The sequence below is a fragment of the Neolamprologus multifasciatus genome, chromosome 15 (assembly GCF_963576455.1).
Source record: "Neolamprologus multifasciatus chromosome 15, fNeoMul1.2, whole genome shotgun sequence".
Lineage (NCBI taxonomy): Eukaryota > Metazoa > Chordata > Actinopteri > Cichliformes > Cichlidae > Neolamprologus > Neolamprologus multifasciatus.
Window position 1 is genome coordinate 16192926 of NC_140453.1, and position 17586 is coordinate 16210511.

The 17586-nt window shown below is 38.9% G+C and overlaps 1 protein-coding gene across 14 annotated transcripts in view; it reads right to left on the reverse strand.

Annotated features, from left to right (window-relative positions):
- ptprk (protein tyrosine phosphatase receptor type K) overlaps positions 1–17586 on the reverse strand; it is a 115542-nt gene that overhangs the window by 36475 nt on the left and 61481 nt on the right. For all 14 annotated transcript variants that reach the window (XM_085133748.1, XM_085133746.1, XM_085133753.1 and 11 more), the window contains exons 10-16: positions 11812–11924; positions 11022–11202; positions 1899–2081; positions 990–1109; positions 601–710; positions 283–484; positions 67–172 (exon numbers count right to left, since the gene is read on the reverse strand). In XM_085133748.1, the coding sequence (XP_084989874.1) occupies positions 67–172; positions 283–484; positions 601–710; positions 990–1109; positions 1899–2081; positions 11022–11202; positions 11812–11924 (1015 nt within the window). The remainder of the gene's footprint in view (positions 1–66; positions 173–282; positions 485–600; positions 711–989; positions 1110–1898; positions 2082–11021; positions 11203–11811; positions 11925–17586) is intronic.

Sequence of the window (17586 nt, forward strand, 5' to 3'; positions counted from 1 at the left end):
TGAAAAGCCTTTGACTGCTTTTGTCATGTGATCTATCCAGTTTAACAGATAACAGAAGTGTTGTACCTTATGGGTGCTCCCTTAGCCTGGGCAGGTTTGAGCAGGACAGTGATAGTCGTCGCAGTTTCATTCAGGAAGGCCTCTTGTCCATCGTACTCGTCTATTGTCGGAGCTGAAAAGAGAATATGAGGCTGCATAAGTGTAGCTCTAACCTCTTGCTGTCTAAATGCAATATTAAATTTTTTTGAGTCAACAGCACATATTAAAATTTATTTTTTCCACCTGAAATATTAGTTGTCACATTGAGCGTGGTTGCAGGACCGAACCCTTTAGAGGTTGATGCTCGTATAGACAGCTGGTATGTGACACCTGGGTGGAGCTGAGAAAACATGTGATGGGAGGCGTTTGAAGGCAGTGACACTGTGAGCCCTGGTCGTTGCAGAGGCACCGAAGGGTCAAACGAATGCACGCCACTGTAGCTGATCTGAGTTGGAGTAGAGACAGAGAAACCTTTTTTTTTTTTTTTTCTTTTTTTTTTACATTTTTCTAAAGGATTGCTGTGTTAAGTTTGGCCTCTACAACAGCTGCTAATGATAGTACCTCATACTGTATAATGACTCCATTGGGTTCAGTTGGTTCCTTCCAGGAAAGATTTATTGTTTCTTCAGATGGAGTAGCTTTAAGTGACTGACTGGGAACTGGACCAGGAACTGTTAACACACATAAATTCATGCAGTTCTAATAAAATCAACAGTATAATGTTCTGCAAATGAGAAACCAACTGCGAAAGATAAATACACAGATCGAGAACAGGCAGCAGTGACATTCCCAACACATGCAGAAACGAGTTACAGATACTCAAAACACCCTTTGTACAAAACTCCGTCCCTTATTGAAAAGTTTGCTATATTAAAAAAATACATAAAAATGGATAAAAACGTTTGAAATGGGGAAAAGAATAAAAAAAAGGTGTGATATGTGTATTGTACCATCTTCATCGGTTTGTATGATGGTCTCATCACTCTCTTTCCGTCCTTCCGGATTAGTGAGAATCATTTTCAGGCTGACGTTGGTGTAGGGCGGCAGGTTGCCCACCAGGTGGCGAGGTGCTGAGAACAAAAATGGGGTCAACATAAACACACTGCAGAGTAAAATTTCATAACATTTGCTATGTATTTAGGATCAAAACCAATTTTTCTCACTCATTAATCTGCTGCTGATTTTATAATGGTCTATATAATGTAAAATCAGAACTGTTTTTAAATGTATTGTTAGGTGTGACTAATAGTGTGAGAGCTAAAGGCAGTTTACCACTTGTTTGCTTTCACTATAAAGCCTCATATTTCAAACGAAGGAACAACAGAGCTGTTGTCATCTGTCTTGAACCTATATATGTAAGTGATTATGTAAATATTGGCTATCACATTTCTGTCAGTCAGCTACTACATTTATTGACTAACGGATCAATAGCTGAGCAGGTCAAACTGAGTGTATGAGAGACATGACTTCAACCAATAATTAATTATTCGTTTTTCAGGGAATGATTCCAACTACTGTACCTACAATCTATGTCCATTCCAATATTCTTCAACATCAGTGCTTCTGATATTATGGCTGGCTTCTAAATGAAGTGGTTGTCAATACTAGTGTGAAGCTCACTGTGAATAAATGATCCACTCAAATTTGAAATCCCACTGAAAGCAGACACCTTTTTATTATACTAAATTTCAGCACTTTTAGGGCTGTTACTTTATCAAGTCTTTTTGTACTTCTTTACCCATGTCACAATGAATAAAAAGCAATGTAACACTAGAAAACACCACGACTTCAAATCCTGCATCAATGTCAGTAGCACAGTACAGTAGCACCTTTAAAGTAGGAAGAAAAGTAAGTAGTACCTTTAGGGTCCATGTCCAAACAGTCAGCTTTGCTACGATCGTTGGCAGTCATGTAATGGTAACAGATGGTAACGTTAAAGGTGTGACAGCGGGTGATGTTGTAACCCAGCGATTCCCAGTCTACTGCGATCAAACGCGACCTGGTCTCAGCAATCTTCAGCCTTTTAGGAGTTCGCATGGGTTCTACAAAAAAAGAGAAGAAAGAAGGTTATATGTGATTTGTGTATCCTTAAACATGTTGATATAGATCTATATTTTCTCTAATTGCATCCACAGGTAGGACAAAAAAACCTAACTATTATGCTTTAAGTAATTAACATTTGAGGAAGCTTTTGAACTACTGCATTTCCATGAAGTAACTATGTTGCCAAAATGACCAAGAGCTCTGTCTCAACATTTTTCCTCACTGGACTTTACAAAAACCTATTTCTTTACCACCCTTGTCATTCAACTATTTCTCAAAAACAATAGCTTCCATAAGGACACGTCTTTTTTTTTCCTGTCTTTTATGTGTATTCAGACTGTTATTGTCAATATAATCAACTTTCCCTCCTTGCTGCCCAGGGCTTTAATTACCTTAACTGGCTCATTTAGCTGGATCAATAATCCCACAGTGCCTACACACACACACACACACACACACACACACACACACACACACACACACGCACGCACACACACATCCACAGAAGAGACTATAATCACAAGGCTGTGCTATTCCTCCTCTACATTCTGCATGCAAGAGTCCTGCCTGTGAGTCCACTATATGCCAGGGAGTACATTTAAATACATATATGTCTACCTGCTTTCTGCTGCATTCACTTTAAAAGCCTACCTCAGATACAAGAAATAGCATTCAAGCTATGTGGCTATCAATCCACAAGATATTGTTTTCTTTTGGAAAACAGAAGAAAGGTAATATCTTTAAGCGCCACCAATTGCTGTCAAAGAGTTATTTCTCTTTCTAACTAGAGAAGATATCCATCAGTCAAGGCAGATACCAGAGGATGTAACAGTCTATTGAAATGCCTCTGCCACTCTACCATCTTCCAGAGTAAAGCATGATAAATATTTTTGAACTGAAGCACAATATAGCTAGCAGCTTGGTGTGTCCTCAGGCACATTGGCATAGATCTAAATCACTAATAATATGTCACCAATAATTTATTTATTACTAATCATTTATTATATAAATAGACTTTTAATCCTAATGGGTCAACCACTTGAGAAAGGCGGTGAAATACAGTACACTTCCATGTTGCAACACTCGTCAAGTATCTTATCCAAATGCTTGCTATTTTTAATTAATTTGGTAAATTCAGGGACTTTCTGTTCTGGATATTTTAATCAGTTTAAAAAGTTCTCGATGGTATAATCAAAATTATCTTTCTAATCAGGCTCAGTACTTCTAATACTTAAGAAATGCCTTGATTAACTCTGATATTGATTGGATGCATTGGTCTTTGACATCGCCAGAGTGAAATACATTACTGGGAAACAAAGACAAACTTAATGAAAAGCTTTGTTCTCTGTTCTTCGTCAAAAATTGAATTCACGTTGATAAGCCTATCACCTGTTGATGTTTTATTCCTCTTTTATCCGGTCTAGCTGTAACCCACCTGATTCCTTATGTCCTTCCAGGATTTTTTAATAAAAACAGCTCACCTTAAATAGAGACGCACGTCTCTCCTCAACCCCTCCTTGTCCTGCTCTGTGTTTTTCCCTGGGTCTTCCTCTTTCAGAGGAGACTACACAAGGACACAAACTTGTCGCTTCTTCTGACAACCCATTATCTGCCTGTCACTCACACACACACACACATGCACGGAAGCTCACAGGCACCTACACACACACACACACCCACTCACACTTTAGATTGTGACTGAATCAAGATTAAATCTGGGCAGAGCCTTTATAGGTGTGTGTGTGTGTTCATCTCAGTAAAACTTCTCATAATAACAATTCATTGTCAAGGACAAACACACAACTCTTACATACACTCAACAACACAAAATGCAGTCATGCTAATGTTTGCGTAATCCTCTAAACATAAATATGTCACTAATAATGTGACAAACAGATGGACAGAAACTGAGGAATAGAAGAAGACACAGGGGAAGAAAGGCTGTGCAGGTAATTGTCTGCTGAGAAAATATTATTGCTGAACAGCATGTGTGTTAATAGCTGAGGGGTCAGAGCATTTCATTTTTGCTTCAACCTGTTATTGGATGGTTGACATTTAAATAGAGCAAGACAGAGACCACTGGTTTCGCTGTCTTCCTCACTTGTCTCATTCTCTTCTCTGTGTCTCTCTCCCTGTTCAAATCAATAGTTGTGATCCTCACTATAAAACAAGCTATTATGACACACAGGTGCATACACACACACATGCTCACAGTTAGGGCAGTGTAATAAATTACATTGATTTCAGGGTCTCTTGATGCTAACACTGCTTCACAGTAAGACAGTCTTCCACGTGGAATTAAAACAAAATATATGACTGGCTGCCTGTCACACAAACACACATGCACACAGTGTCATATTTCCATCACTTCAGGGGGCATTACATTCATTTCCTGGAGACTTGCCCTAACCTACCATCATAACCAGTTACCCAACCCTAACATTAGGCCCTATAATTTCAAGATTTATTATACTGGGACTTTGTGTCCCCAAATGGGAGGTGGTTCCCCACAATGTGAATGTGTAAACAAATTTATGTGTCTTTAACACCCACACGCACCATGACTTTTTTGAAAACCCATTACCCTATTGACTTATATTGTATTATTGCTTATCTCTATTTATAGTGGAAGCAGGTAGGGAAAGAAAGAGAGAAAGAATGAAAAAAGAAAGAAAGAATAGTGGCAGAACAGAGCAATATATGGAGAAAAATGAAACTGGGTTTGAAGAAAGCGAGGATCAGATAAAGGTAGCAGAGAGAGAAAAGGGAAACAGAGACAAGACACAGAAAGAGACAAACAGAGGTGGAACGGGGAACGACGATAACTCGTCTGGAATACAGCCAGAGTCAAGCGGGAACAGGTCCAATGGCAAACCACAGAGGCTGCCTTGTCCCTTTCCCCCTCCTTTTGGTAGACAGACAAACGGCTGGATTCATGTTGGAACTAAAAGGTTTTGTTCTCTACAGATGCAGCTTTGAAAACAACAACAATACCAATAAACACTAACAATAACACCAATGACAGAAAGCTTCATATCAGCAGAATCCAGAGGTTGGAATTAAAAAATGGAAAACAAAAGCAAAGGAAATGAAACTAAATGAAACAGAACTATGCTAAAGGCAACCAAACCATATCCCTCAACACGAGGTATTAGGAAGAGCCAACAAACACAGCCATAAAAACATTGTGAGAGGAGATGAAGCTGAAGAAAAAGCAGAAGAAAAGAGGAGAGGAGGGGCTGGAAAAGAAAAGGTTGACAGGAGATGCAGCTAAATCCAAGTTAATCTGTCCAATTAGTTCCTGGTAATCCTTCCACTGTCATAAGTAAGACAAATGAAACTCCATCCATTTATTCTGTCTCTAACTCTAATTTCTCTCTGCATGTGTGCTTCTCTTTCTAGGCCACATTTAAGTACTTAAAAGGTTCAAATTTGCCCTCCAACATGTTTTCAATTTGCACTTGGAAGCTACATGGATTTTGAGAGGCTAATTATGAAAGCAGCAATTAAGTCCAAAAAACACTATCCATACAGTGCCGTGCGAGTTGTTTCAAATTATGAGGCTGAGAAAAATAAATGGAAATCCAGCTCGTGTCTGATGATTAAAAAGACATGCATGAGTTAAATCAAAAGCAATTCAAACAGAAACGCGAAGCAAAGAGGGAGGAGTTCACAAATGTCTTTTAAAGGGTAAAGTTGGCTCTGTTCTCTATTCTTCTTATTACCCATAAAACTCAACATTACTAATACCAATAACACCTCTTAGTACTTTCACCTTTTGGCTTTTAAACAGTTCGAACATTAGTGTGGTGTGGAATTGACTCAGATCAAACTACAAAGCACACGCTCGTGGAAATGAGGCCATCCAACTTGTAGGATTCATTAATAGGTAATTAGTTGGTTTTATACTTTTCACAGAAATGGTTTTACAGAAACAGCAACCAGAACATCAGTGATGTAGTAGCTCCTCCGTCTCACGATCCATATGGGTCACAAATGTGACCTTGACAATGACCTTGTTTGGTTGCACTACAATCTGGCCAACACTCCAGGAGGAGTGCCCTTAAACTTGCACAGTTTAGGTGATCATAAAGGAGCAGTGATTCTGGTTAATTGCAGATGCACTTGCACGAGCATGAGCACACGCTAAAAGTTTAATTTAATTCACCAGACCTGCTTATCAAGAGTGCAATCATATTAACTCATACAAAATAAAGATGATGACAGTACACTTTAAAAAGCAGTGTATTTTAAAGTGTCACATTATTGCAACAAAATGTCAAAAATGGAATAAAATCGCCTTTCATGCAGTGTTTTAGCTCATATTTGCACAGAACATGTTGCATTTTTTTTATTAATCTCATTAAATTAAATTTAAAAAATGTCTTCTGAGCATGTGACATTTTTGGTTTAGGAACTACAGAATCTCATGGCGGTTGCAAAGCACTTTGTACGCAATACCGCTGAAATCTATCCATGAAAAACTGACCCCTGCAAATAAGAGACCCTCCGTTAGATTTTAAAAAAATCCCATTTGCCACACAAATGTGGACCCACACAGACAGAACATTACTGTAAAACTGACATGCACAGCAAAACACGCTCTGTCGCTAAATCTGTTGGCTGCTCTTTCAAGAGACTGACACTTAAAAGTGTTGTACTGCTGGTGTGTGTGTCTGTGTGTGTGCATATTCACATATAAAAAGAAGTACATATGACATATTGTGTGTGATTCCCTGCAGCATCTGTGTTTGTGTGTCTGGAAATGTGTTTTGTGATTCTATTCTTCCATAAATCCAAGCGATGCTGAGCTTGTGCAACATATGAGAAATACTGTGACTCTCTTGAACTGCGTGTGCTCAAGCCTCAGCAACTACGATTTGTCTGTGTGTGTGTGTGTGTGTGTGTGTGTGTATCTAACCTCCCATGACCAAGAGGTTTTCAGCAGAAAATTCAGGATTTGGATTAAAAGCTACTTCATCACCTTCTTCTGTCACACACACACACGCACGTGCACGACACACACTCACTAACCCTTCACTTCAAGTTGATTATATTTCACCCTTCAGACAAGAGCAATACATCACCACAGAAGAAAAATCGAGAAGAGTTGGAGAAGAGAGACAGAGAAAGCGTGAGAAAGAAGCAGGGACAGAGGAGAAAAAAATGTAAACGGAAGAGATGAAAAGAGACGTGAGGACAAAAGAAGTGAGGAAAGGAGGAGATGAAATCCTTCCTGTTATCATATCAATTGCTCAGCAGTGTGTGTGATGTCTGCTCAGTTTTTTATTAACTATATTGGTTTTTTAATTAAACAGTGTTTCGTGTGGTGGCACGCTTGGGCTGATGCCTGATGCCTGTGTGTGTGTGTGTGTGTGTGTGTGTGTGTGTGTGTGTGTGTGTGTGTGTGTGTGTGTGTGTGTGTGTGTGTGTGTGGTGTGTGCATGTCTTCATTATATTGTATTAAACTAAATATTCAGTAAACTACAGGTGGTGGGATCAGACAAACCTAACCAAACAGAAAAAGCAAAGGAGTCATTACCATTTAAATAACATTCCTACCCCGTGCCTGTGTGTGTGCCTCACTCTAACAACAAACACAAACACACACAATCCAACTCCAAGGGTGTGTGCACATTTGCATGTGTGTGTGGATAATCTCAGTTACGCTGGAAACACAAAGGGAGAAGGTGGGGAGATTTAACTAAAAACATCAGCATATTATTCAAAATATAAGGAACGGTGCCAAATCATACACTGTATATAGACGGTGCGACTGTGACCTCACATACTGATTTGTGGACGACCTTTAATTTTCAATTCAATTCGATTTTATTTATATAGTGCCAAAGCACAACAGCAGTCACCTCATGGCACTTCATACGGTAAGGTAGACCCCCTACAATAATATGAGAACCCAAAAAATCTGATGATATGGTGTGATTGAAGCTAGACTGCAGCGGTAAAAGAAAACCTGGCAGAACCAGGATCAGTTGGGGCAGCCATCTGCCAGGACAGGTTGGATCAGAAAGCGAGTCAGAAAATTATAACATCGATATTTTGAATGTCACCATTTTATTTTGTTTTTTTGAGTGATCTACGTAAGGACAGTGTGTGCTGGTACTGTTTGACTTGCCACACTCTAAATCATATTGTCTTTTTTACTCAAAAGTAGACTTTAATTTACAAAATTACACTATTTTGCATTAACCTCCTAGGACCTGGCGTCCACATATGTGGACATCACATTTTGGCTTATTTAGACCAAAATATTCAATTTTGGTGTACAGGGGCCTGATATCCACTTACGAGGACATTATACTGCCAATGTTCTATCGAAATTTTAAACGAATATCCTCATATGTGGCTGTCATTTTTCTTAGAAACAAAAATCAGGTAAAAAAAAATAAATCTGGTAATTCTTTGTTTTTACATTCATTGGGCCCCAATCAGCCCAAATATCAAAGAGAAATTAAAAATGCATGTCGTGGAAGAGTTTCGGGTCTTAGGAGGTTAAGTAAGACCTGCAACTTGTAACAGAAAGCATAAACTAGTCATAAAAGACTATGGAATGAATTTATTTGACTGTATATTAGCGAGATGACTTTTGTGAAACCTCAATTTATACAGTGACAAAAGTAATATTTTGTTTTTGTGCAGAACCACATTACTTTTCTTTATAATTGCAACACAAGAATTTGACCTCTTCGCTAGCCTTGACACTGAAAGTACTCGCCTAACGTCTTTCTTAATGTCAGATTCCACTCTATGCTTTGGCTCTCATAAAAAGTATTTTTCATGTCCCTGTTTCTTTCATTAAAGGAGCATTTCTAAATTGCCAGCTTTAGTTTCTCAGCTGAACTGGAGAAAATTGTTTATGCATTTGTCTCAGCGTGCCTAGATTGCTGTAATGCTCTATATACTGGATAAATAATCTCTTACACACCTCCAAGCTATACAAAAAGCCATTGCCAGACTACTAACTCATTCTACTAGGTGAGATCAAATTACTTATTTTATACTTTCCACACTGGTTCCCAGTAGATTTTAGAATTCATTTTAAAATCCTTGTTTATGGAACATAAATGGACAAGCTGCAGATTTTTTATTTTTTAATCTCAGTGTCTTATTAAACACACTTCCGCTCACAATCTTTGTTAGCTAGTTGTTCCACACACGAAACTGAGAACTGGGGGGGGACACAGAGCCTTTCAGTTTGTGGCAGCTAGGCTTTAGATCAGTCTCTCACTCAACTTCATTTAGCTGATTCTGTGGACTTCTTTACAAATCTGTTAAAAACATAGTTGTTTACAAGGCTTTCTGTTGGGATTATTCAGTGTACAGAAAGTGTATCATCCACAGTAAAGATTAAATACCAGTCAGAAGCATGCTAGCTAAGCTTAAAGGCTGAAAACACATGAGAACAGCCTGTATGCATCTGTCCAAAGGTAATCTACCGGTCAGCAAACAAAAGTGGCTCATCTTTTAGTTCCCTGTTCAATGAAAAGGTACAGATCTTCAGTATTAGATCTCTCGTTTCATCCAACTAATCTAATTGATCTGAGGAATTTTTGTTCATAAGGACATTTGCTGCACTGCTACTGTCTGAAATGCATTTGATGAATAACTACATGCCAGGAAGTCCTTCTAAAAATCATAAAATATTAATGCCTTAATACCAAACATCATAATACACTACAATTTTCTAGTCAGGAACACAGAAAAAAAAATCAGATGTACAGGATTATTTTTTTTCTTTAGTCTCTAAATTCATAATTGCATTTTCTAGATTTGGCCTGTTATCATCATAATACGTAGATTACAATGAGTTTACGTCTTTACCAGCAATGTGTTCCAGCATGAATGAGGAGAAGAAGATTAATTTCCTCTTCCTGTCGAACAGGAAACTGTTCAATACACGAGTCGCCTGAACAAGTCTATGACTTCCTCTCTGTCAATAAACAGACACCACATACGTGCAGATTCATTCATTGTTAAACACACACACACACACAGGTTGGCACACATCAGTCAGACCCTGTGGTTATGAGTTTTCATCTCTCTTTCATTTTTATTCTCCAGTTTCATCATTCTCTCGCCCCACTCTCATTCTCTCTTCTCTTTCTTTTCCAGCCTTATTGTTTTTCATCATCTCTCCATCGCTCCCTTATTCTGTTTCTCATTCAAGCTCATTGCTTTTATTTCTGTCTCTTTCTCTCTCATATCAACCCTCTCTCTCGCTCCTGCTCCGTCTCTCTCCCTCAGGCTAGCTGTGTTTATATTTCAGTCGTTTATTTCTACAAATGTCAGACAGTGTTTCTGCCCTCCGTCTATTGATCCACAGAGAGCGAAAGATGGGGAGAGAGAAGCAGGGAGAAAAGGGGGAAAGGCAGTGAAAAAGAACGAAGCAGAAAGAAAGCTATAGAGAAGGCACAAAGGGAGGTATGAAAGAGGAAGAGTAGCAGAGAGAAAGCAGGAATGAGGTGACAGAAGTATAGAAAAAACAGCATAAAAAGTGATAGAAAGTGCAGAGAGCCTCCAGTGTTATAATCACTCTTTTGCGCAGATCACTGAGCAACCAAGAACTGACTCAGGCTCTCCCCTCCTTTCTTCTCCAATTCCATCCCTCGCTACACCTCTCCTCTTCCTGCCTGCTCATTGTACAAATATCACCCTACCAACTAAAATATATATATACCAAGACAAAAAGAACAGTAGATGGACAGATTGATAAATAATAAGACAAGCAGAAAAAAGCCTGTGTGATCAAGAGGGACCAATTAAGTAATGTCATCTGTGACTTCTTGCTAAACCTGGCTTATCTTCTTTTAGGAGAACATACATAAGGAAGGACTCTATTGACAAGGCAGAGTCTCTAATCACAAAATCAATACATTGAATCCTAACTCTTCTATGTTAACATATTGCAGCTGTCCTACCTGCACATTTGGTCCGAGTAATGAGCGGCGGACCAGGTTTCCCGGTACCTCCCTCTCCTGGTCTGGTCAGTAAGACCCTGATCTCATACTCTGTGTCTGGGTCAAGATGCCATAACTTGTAGTTAGGAGAGTTCACAGCATGAGTCTCTGTCCAGCTGCCAGATGTCATACGGTACTCAACCTATTAGAAAGAATAGAAAGTATTAATCAGAACATCAATATTAATGTCAGTGTCATATGATAATCTCTGGAATACAAAGGTTTCCTCCATGACCAGATACCATGCTTCTGTTTATGACTTATAACCTTGTGAAAATATGCAAATGACAACTTATAATCATGCATATAATCATGTTTTTCCTTATTTTCTTTCATTTCTGGCAAAGAAGAAATCAAGAAAAATAATCCCTGTGAACCAGAAGCTTGTCTCCATTTTTAGACAATTTTCTATGATGTAAGTGAAGGTGGATATCCACAACAATGTTCTCTCAGTCACATGACTGGTGTGAGCACAGAAACAAACCTATAGTTTAAATGTTTTATTTGCAAGAGGCAGACAATCAGAAGAAAGTTGGCTTAGAGGTCAGCTTTCTTCATATAAGCTAAATCGGAATTAATCATGTGACTTAGAAGCCACCTTGTTTTCCTGTAAGAGGATAAATGGTAATTGTTTTGTCTTTGTTAAAGGTTTGTTAAGTAATTATATAATTTGTTAAGTTTGCATGACTACAATGCCCCAATTTACAATGTTAAAATGTTAAAAACATCCAGTACTTCAAGACTAACGCACCTCCTTTAGTATTATAGGTCCATCTCCAAATATGGAGTTAGCATTGAGCTGAATTAGTAGATAAGTGGGGCCGACACCGAGCAGCTGAGGTGGTGCAATTGGGTGCGGAGGCTCTGGGGAGAGAAAACAAAGAACATGTAAGTTGGTTTCACAAAAACAAAGTCACTTTAGGGTGGCAGCAAACATAATAAAGTCAATCTGATAAAATACCTCATTAGTGGTCACATGATTTTTGTGAACTCAAGCATTTTAAACAGAATACCTGCCAGCTATGACAACTGTCTAGGGTCTAGGTGTTGTAGCCACGACACCCACTCACAACACAACCGTGACTGTTGAGCTAGGTGAGCATCATGGCTAATTAAATGGTTTAAGATGGTTCATAGGGCTGCTTAGATCCCATGTCCTTTCACTAAGAATAAAATCATAATAATAAAGTTTACACTCTACACGTGACAAGCCTTTTACCTTCCTGAATTAAAAATACAGACTAAACCCTTTTCTGATGTGAAATATGTGTTTTTCTTACTTCATCTGTTAAAATCAAATGGATTTTTGGTCCATTTGATTTGTGTAAAAAATGCTAATTCAAATATGACAGAACATCTTCGCTACCACAAGTCTGTGAATCTACTATGTTAAAGCAACAGCATGAACAATTGCCAGTTTCCCCCTCTGCTTTTTTGTTCTTTAATCTAAGTCTCAAAGCTTGTACTGGCAAGATGCAATACTGAAAACTAAAGCGACATCCCTCACTTTCCATTCGATCTACCAAAAGAACCCTCCCAGTAAAAAATACACATAAGTTGCTAACATTCCTATCTCTCCCTCTGTTTTGACAAGGTTGTTTGCTATGCATCACCATCACCCGAGCATCATCCACCAACAGGCCCTGACTTAGGGGACTGATATTTACCCATCACTCCCCAATATCTCTGTGCAAATGTTTTCTGCAGGACTAAGGCGATTAGAGCCTAGAGGCCAAACTCTGTTCTACTTGTCAGATGGCTTTTGGAATTCAAGTCCTTATTCAGACTGAAATCTATGCATTATATAAGCATCCGAAAAATTTAAAGAGACATCTAAAAGGGGATTTGGTTACCATTATTAAGTTTGCTTATTTGCCCAAACATTCAGCTCATCAACTACCCCTTTGTTAGGTGTAACGATTAATTACCTTACAGTATCATTTCACAATGTAAAATAAGAAAAAAAGTACAATTGACTAAATAACGGCAATTAAGTTTTAAATATTATGCACAGTATGTAGTTTTACTAGACGTATGTCCCTGTAACACGGCCACAAAGTGCTTGGTGAATAAATTATGTGTTTTTACATAATGTGATGGATGCACGATGGTTCAGGGCCAGGCAGATCCCAGACAACTGTCACACATCTGTGACTGACAGGCTGAAAACACATACAACCTTTAAACACAGTGCATCAAAGTTTGATCTACTTGACACATCTACACACACACGCACGCACACAGATCAACGCATGAATTAATCACTCTCCTCACACACATGCACTGTGATCTGTCTCGCATGCAGTAAATCATAAAGATTTTTATCTTTCTCAGACACACCACCAGCTTCAATCACACCATATCAAAGCAAGTACTGTATTATCTAAATTAAATGTGTGTGCCTGTGTGTTACTGTGTATGTTGCTCCATTAACAGTTATATTTCACATTACTGTCACCTGTTTTTTTTTTTTTCTTTGTGTGCCTGCGTTGTCGTTTTTGTGTGTACTGAATGTGGCTGTCAGAGAGGTGCGCACGGGGAAGCAGCGCTTTAGCAACAGATGAAACACTGAAGTTTGACAGCACGCGCACACGTGCAAACGCAGACACACAGGCACAGGCAGGCCAATGAAGCTGAATCCAGATAATGAATGTTGAAGTTACTTCAGAAAACCACCAACGTCAACGGCATGTCATCTGCAATGCCATCAAATAAGCAAAGTAAACAACCCAATGATAAATAAGCAGATAAAGAAATAAAGCAGATTCACAATGATGCATTTTTAAAGGGCACAAAACAGTAGGTTTATTTATTTTTTAGCTTGTGTGTTAGCTTGAATGCGCGTTTGAATGTTGCTTAAAACCTACTGAATATCTAACAGATAAATAATACACATAAAAATCAAACAGTAAGAAATGTAACTGGGTCATTATGAGACTCCAGAGGAAAAAAAAAACAAAAGCTGGAACAAGCTCAAACTTTACATTTTCTCCTTGTTTTGCTCCATCACTTGTCATTTGTGCAACTGACCTAAAAAAAAATATAACAAATCATCAATGGTGTTATTCCAATATTTTGCGGTGGAATTGCTGTCACTATCTTTTTTATTATTAATCACATGTGTGAACCCTCTCATCATTCTCAGGTTTTTGGGTCGAATGTAAATGAAAATAAGGAAACAAATGAGCACTGGGAAAGCTTCAAATGTATATGCTGATTCTGACCTACACTGCCTCTGTGATTCATTTCTTTATATTGTCATTCATTTTCTTCCGATATGGAAAAGAGCAAACAATCAGAAGTTATTATGAAAGATGTTTTGGTAGGTTCTGTGCTTTTGTGGTTTGTGATGTGGTGACAGAGACAGTCAGACTAATATAAGAAAGGAGTGGAAAAAGAGAGAGTTTTCATTGGTGACCGGAGCCCACCAGGAATGTCCTTTGTTTTCCATCGTCAGCAACCTTGTCAATAAAGTTTAGCTTTCACAAACCTTTGCTGACATCACTAGGGAGCTCACTGGAGGTCATGTGACCTCCAGAACTACAGAAGTGTGCATGAGCGTGCAAGTGTGTGTGTATTTCAGCTGCATTAACAACAGGCCAGTGGTAGTAGTTTTGGTTTTCTATAGTTTTATATAATGCCTGAAGCTCCACCTGTCAGTCTAACTTAATAGTGTGCGACTGGCGACAAGAGAAAAGGGGACATTTTAGAGGTGGACCACTATAAAGTTCGCGGATGACACCACAGTGGTTGGACTCATCTCAAGGGGGGATGAGGTTAACAGATTGACTGAGTGGTGTTCAGTTAACAACCTCCAACTGAACACCACGAAAACTAAAGAACTTATTTTGGACTTCAGGAAGGGCAGAGCAGACCCGGCCCCACTCTACATTCACGGGAACTGTGTGGAGAGGGTACACTCCATGAGGTTTCTGGGCGTGCAGATCTCTGATGTTCTCTCCTGGACTGCAAATACCACGGCGGTGGTAAAAAAGGCCCAGCAGCGTCTCCATTTTTTGAGAGTGCTCAGGAGGAACAACCTGGAGGAGATGCTGCTGGTGACATTCTATAGAGCCACCATAGAGAGCATCCTAACGTACAGCATAACAACATGGTATGCAGGGTGCTCAGTTGCAGACAGGAAAGGACTGCAGAGGGTCATCAACACAGCCCAGAAGATCACTGGCTGCTCTCTGCCCAGTCTGGAGGCCATTGCAAACTCCCGATACCTCAGCAGAGCTGGCAATATCATTAAGGACTACTCTCACCCCAGTAATCAACTGTTTGAACTATTACCGTCAGGCCGATGGTACAGGTCACATAAAACCAGGACAAACAGATTCAGGGATAGCTTCTTTCCCAGAGCTATCACCGTAGTAAATAAGCACAAAACAATTAAACCTGCTTAACTATACTTGCCATTGTCACTATATTATGCTGCTATTCATGCTATCATTATATTATGCTGCTATCCTGTATATATTGTACTTATTATTGTCTGAGTACTACGGTTGTTTTATTGTACTTTTTATACTTTACATTTATATTTATTTTGCATTTTGCACCAAGGGAGTGGCACTCCAATTTCGTTGTACTTTGTACAATGACAATAAAGGCTATTCTATTCTATTCTATTCTATTCTATTCTATAGCTTAAACCAACTGCAGGAATTCAAGCAACTTGTGTGTGCACATAAGTCTGATACATGTTTGTGTTTGTGTGTGTGACAGTAATATTGCAGGAGATTTTTAGGCCACGGGTTGTGTATAATGCAAGCTGGCATGGTGATGTATGTGTGTGGTGATGATGCACTCTGTCACCAAAGGAACCAGAGGGCAAGGCTTTATTAGAGCTCGCCTCTGACCAAACCAAAAGTGACACGCACATACATATACACACCCAAACACACAGTCAGACTCTCTCATACCTCTCATGCTGTTTATCTACAGTAAAACTTGTAAAGGCAGAGCTTCTGCTTGCCAGCATCCATCCATCAGGTCTTAAAATTTTGGGCTTTGGGCTATTGAACCTTAGTACTGTTTTGGTACACAAGGAAATGTATATGTAACGCTGAACTTTAAAACTGGCCTCTGGATATTTGATCAGATCTTGTTTACTTGTTTGGAAAAGCAAGCGACCCAGGGATGCTGAGTTGACTGTTATATTGAGAGAAAACCAGCAAGTAATCTTGAGAGAAGCTACTGCTTGTGTGAGTGACGTGTACTTCTTTCTAAAAACCAAGTATCTATTGATCGCTTATTAAAGTTTTACAAACGAATAATAAACAAATCACTGTACAATGTGACAGTATTTTATTCATCTGGATTTTGGCCAAGCTGCAACTCTTGAGTTAAACCCCACAAATTAAAACTGTATAAATGGTTAAAGGTATTATGAGGGCGGTTTTAAGGGGCAGGTCGGCTTTGATAGTTTGGCACTGGAGTAGATGTCCAAGCTGTGTGCTCAAGTGTACAAAGAGCCCACCCCAAGAGTCTGTGCTCTAGGTTCTTTAATGGAAGCTCTGTTGTTTATATTGCATGATATTTAGCAGTTAGCAGTTATCTGTGTCTGAGCAACACCCATGTAGCCTGTGTTTACTAAATAGGCTTGGTAGTTAGCTAGTAACTTAGCCGTCATATGCTTTTATATTTCAACAAAAGGGAAGAGAGGCGGAAATGTACATATAAGAAATATCTTGGAATCCCCTGTCACACCTCTCAAGCTCCCAAGACACACGTCTGTTTAAAGAAATGTGATTCTTTTCTTTCATCCTGACAGCCTCCCCACATGATAATGGCACATCTTTGTCATCTACATGTTATAAATATCAATAGACTATTCCTGTGAGTAACCGTAGTAGGGCAATTTCACATCCTACAGTGAGCCACTTTAAGGCTTTGAAGATGAAACCTGGGTTATTTTTTATGTATATCATATTTTGGCACATCCATATGAGTTCTCCCTTTTCCCGTTTTCCTATAATCTATATAGATGATTCCTCAAGTAATAGCGCATTCCCAGCAGTTTGCCTGCTAGCTTAAATTTCACAATAAATAAATATTAAATATCAAAATATTCAGAGCGAAAATATTAGCAATGCAGCAACACTGTCCATATTCATGGTTGTCAGTGTCCTGCAGGAGCCTCAATTATCCAACAAGCAGACTTTTCAAAAAGTGAAATAAACATATTCTCTGTTTCTTTGATTTATCTCCGGCTCTCTTCTCACATCTGATATTACCAATAAATAAACATGAGGCTCTTCTCCTCCCACATTCATACATGCAGTCCTTATTATTTTATTGTGATATCTTTCTAACGACCAGATTCAAGATCAATATTCATAATCACCAAAATTCCTCAAACGTCCAACAGTATCGTTCCTACTGATAAAAAATCCAAAAACACTGGCTGGTTATGAAAGACACAGCATTCTCAGTGCACCGTCTTGAACCTGAATCTATTTTCATACATGTAGATTGGTTCCTTTCATGTTCGGACACATATCTCCTGCTGTGCGAGTTT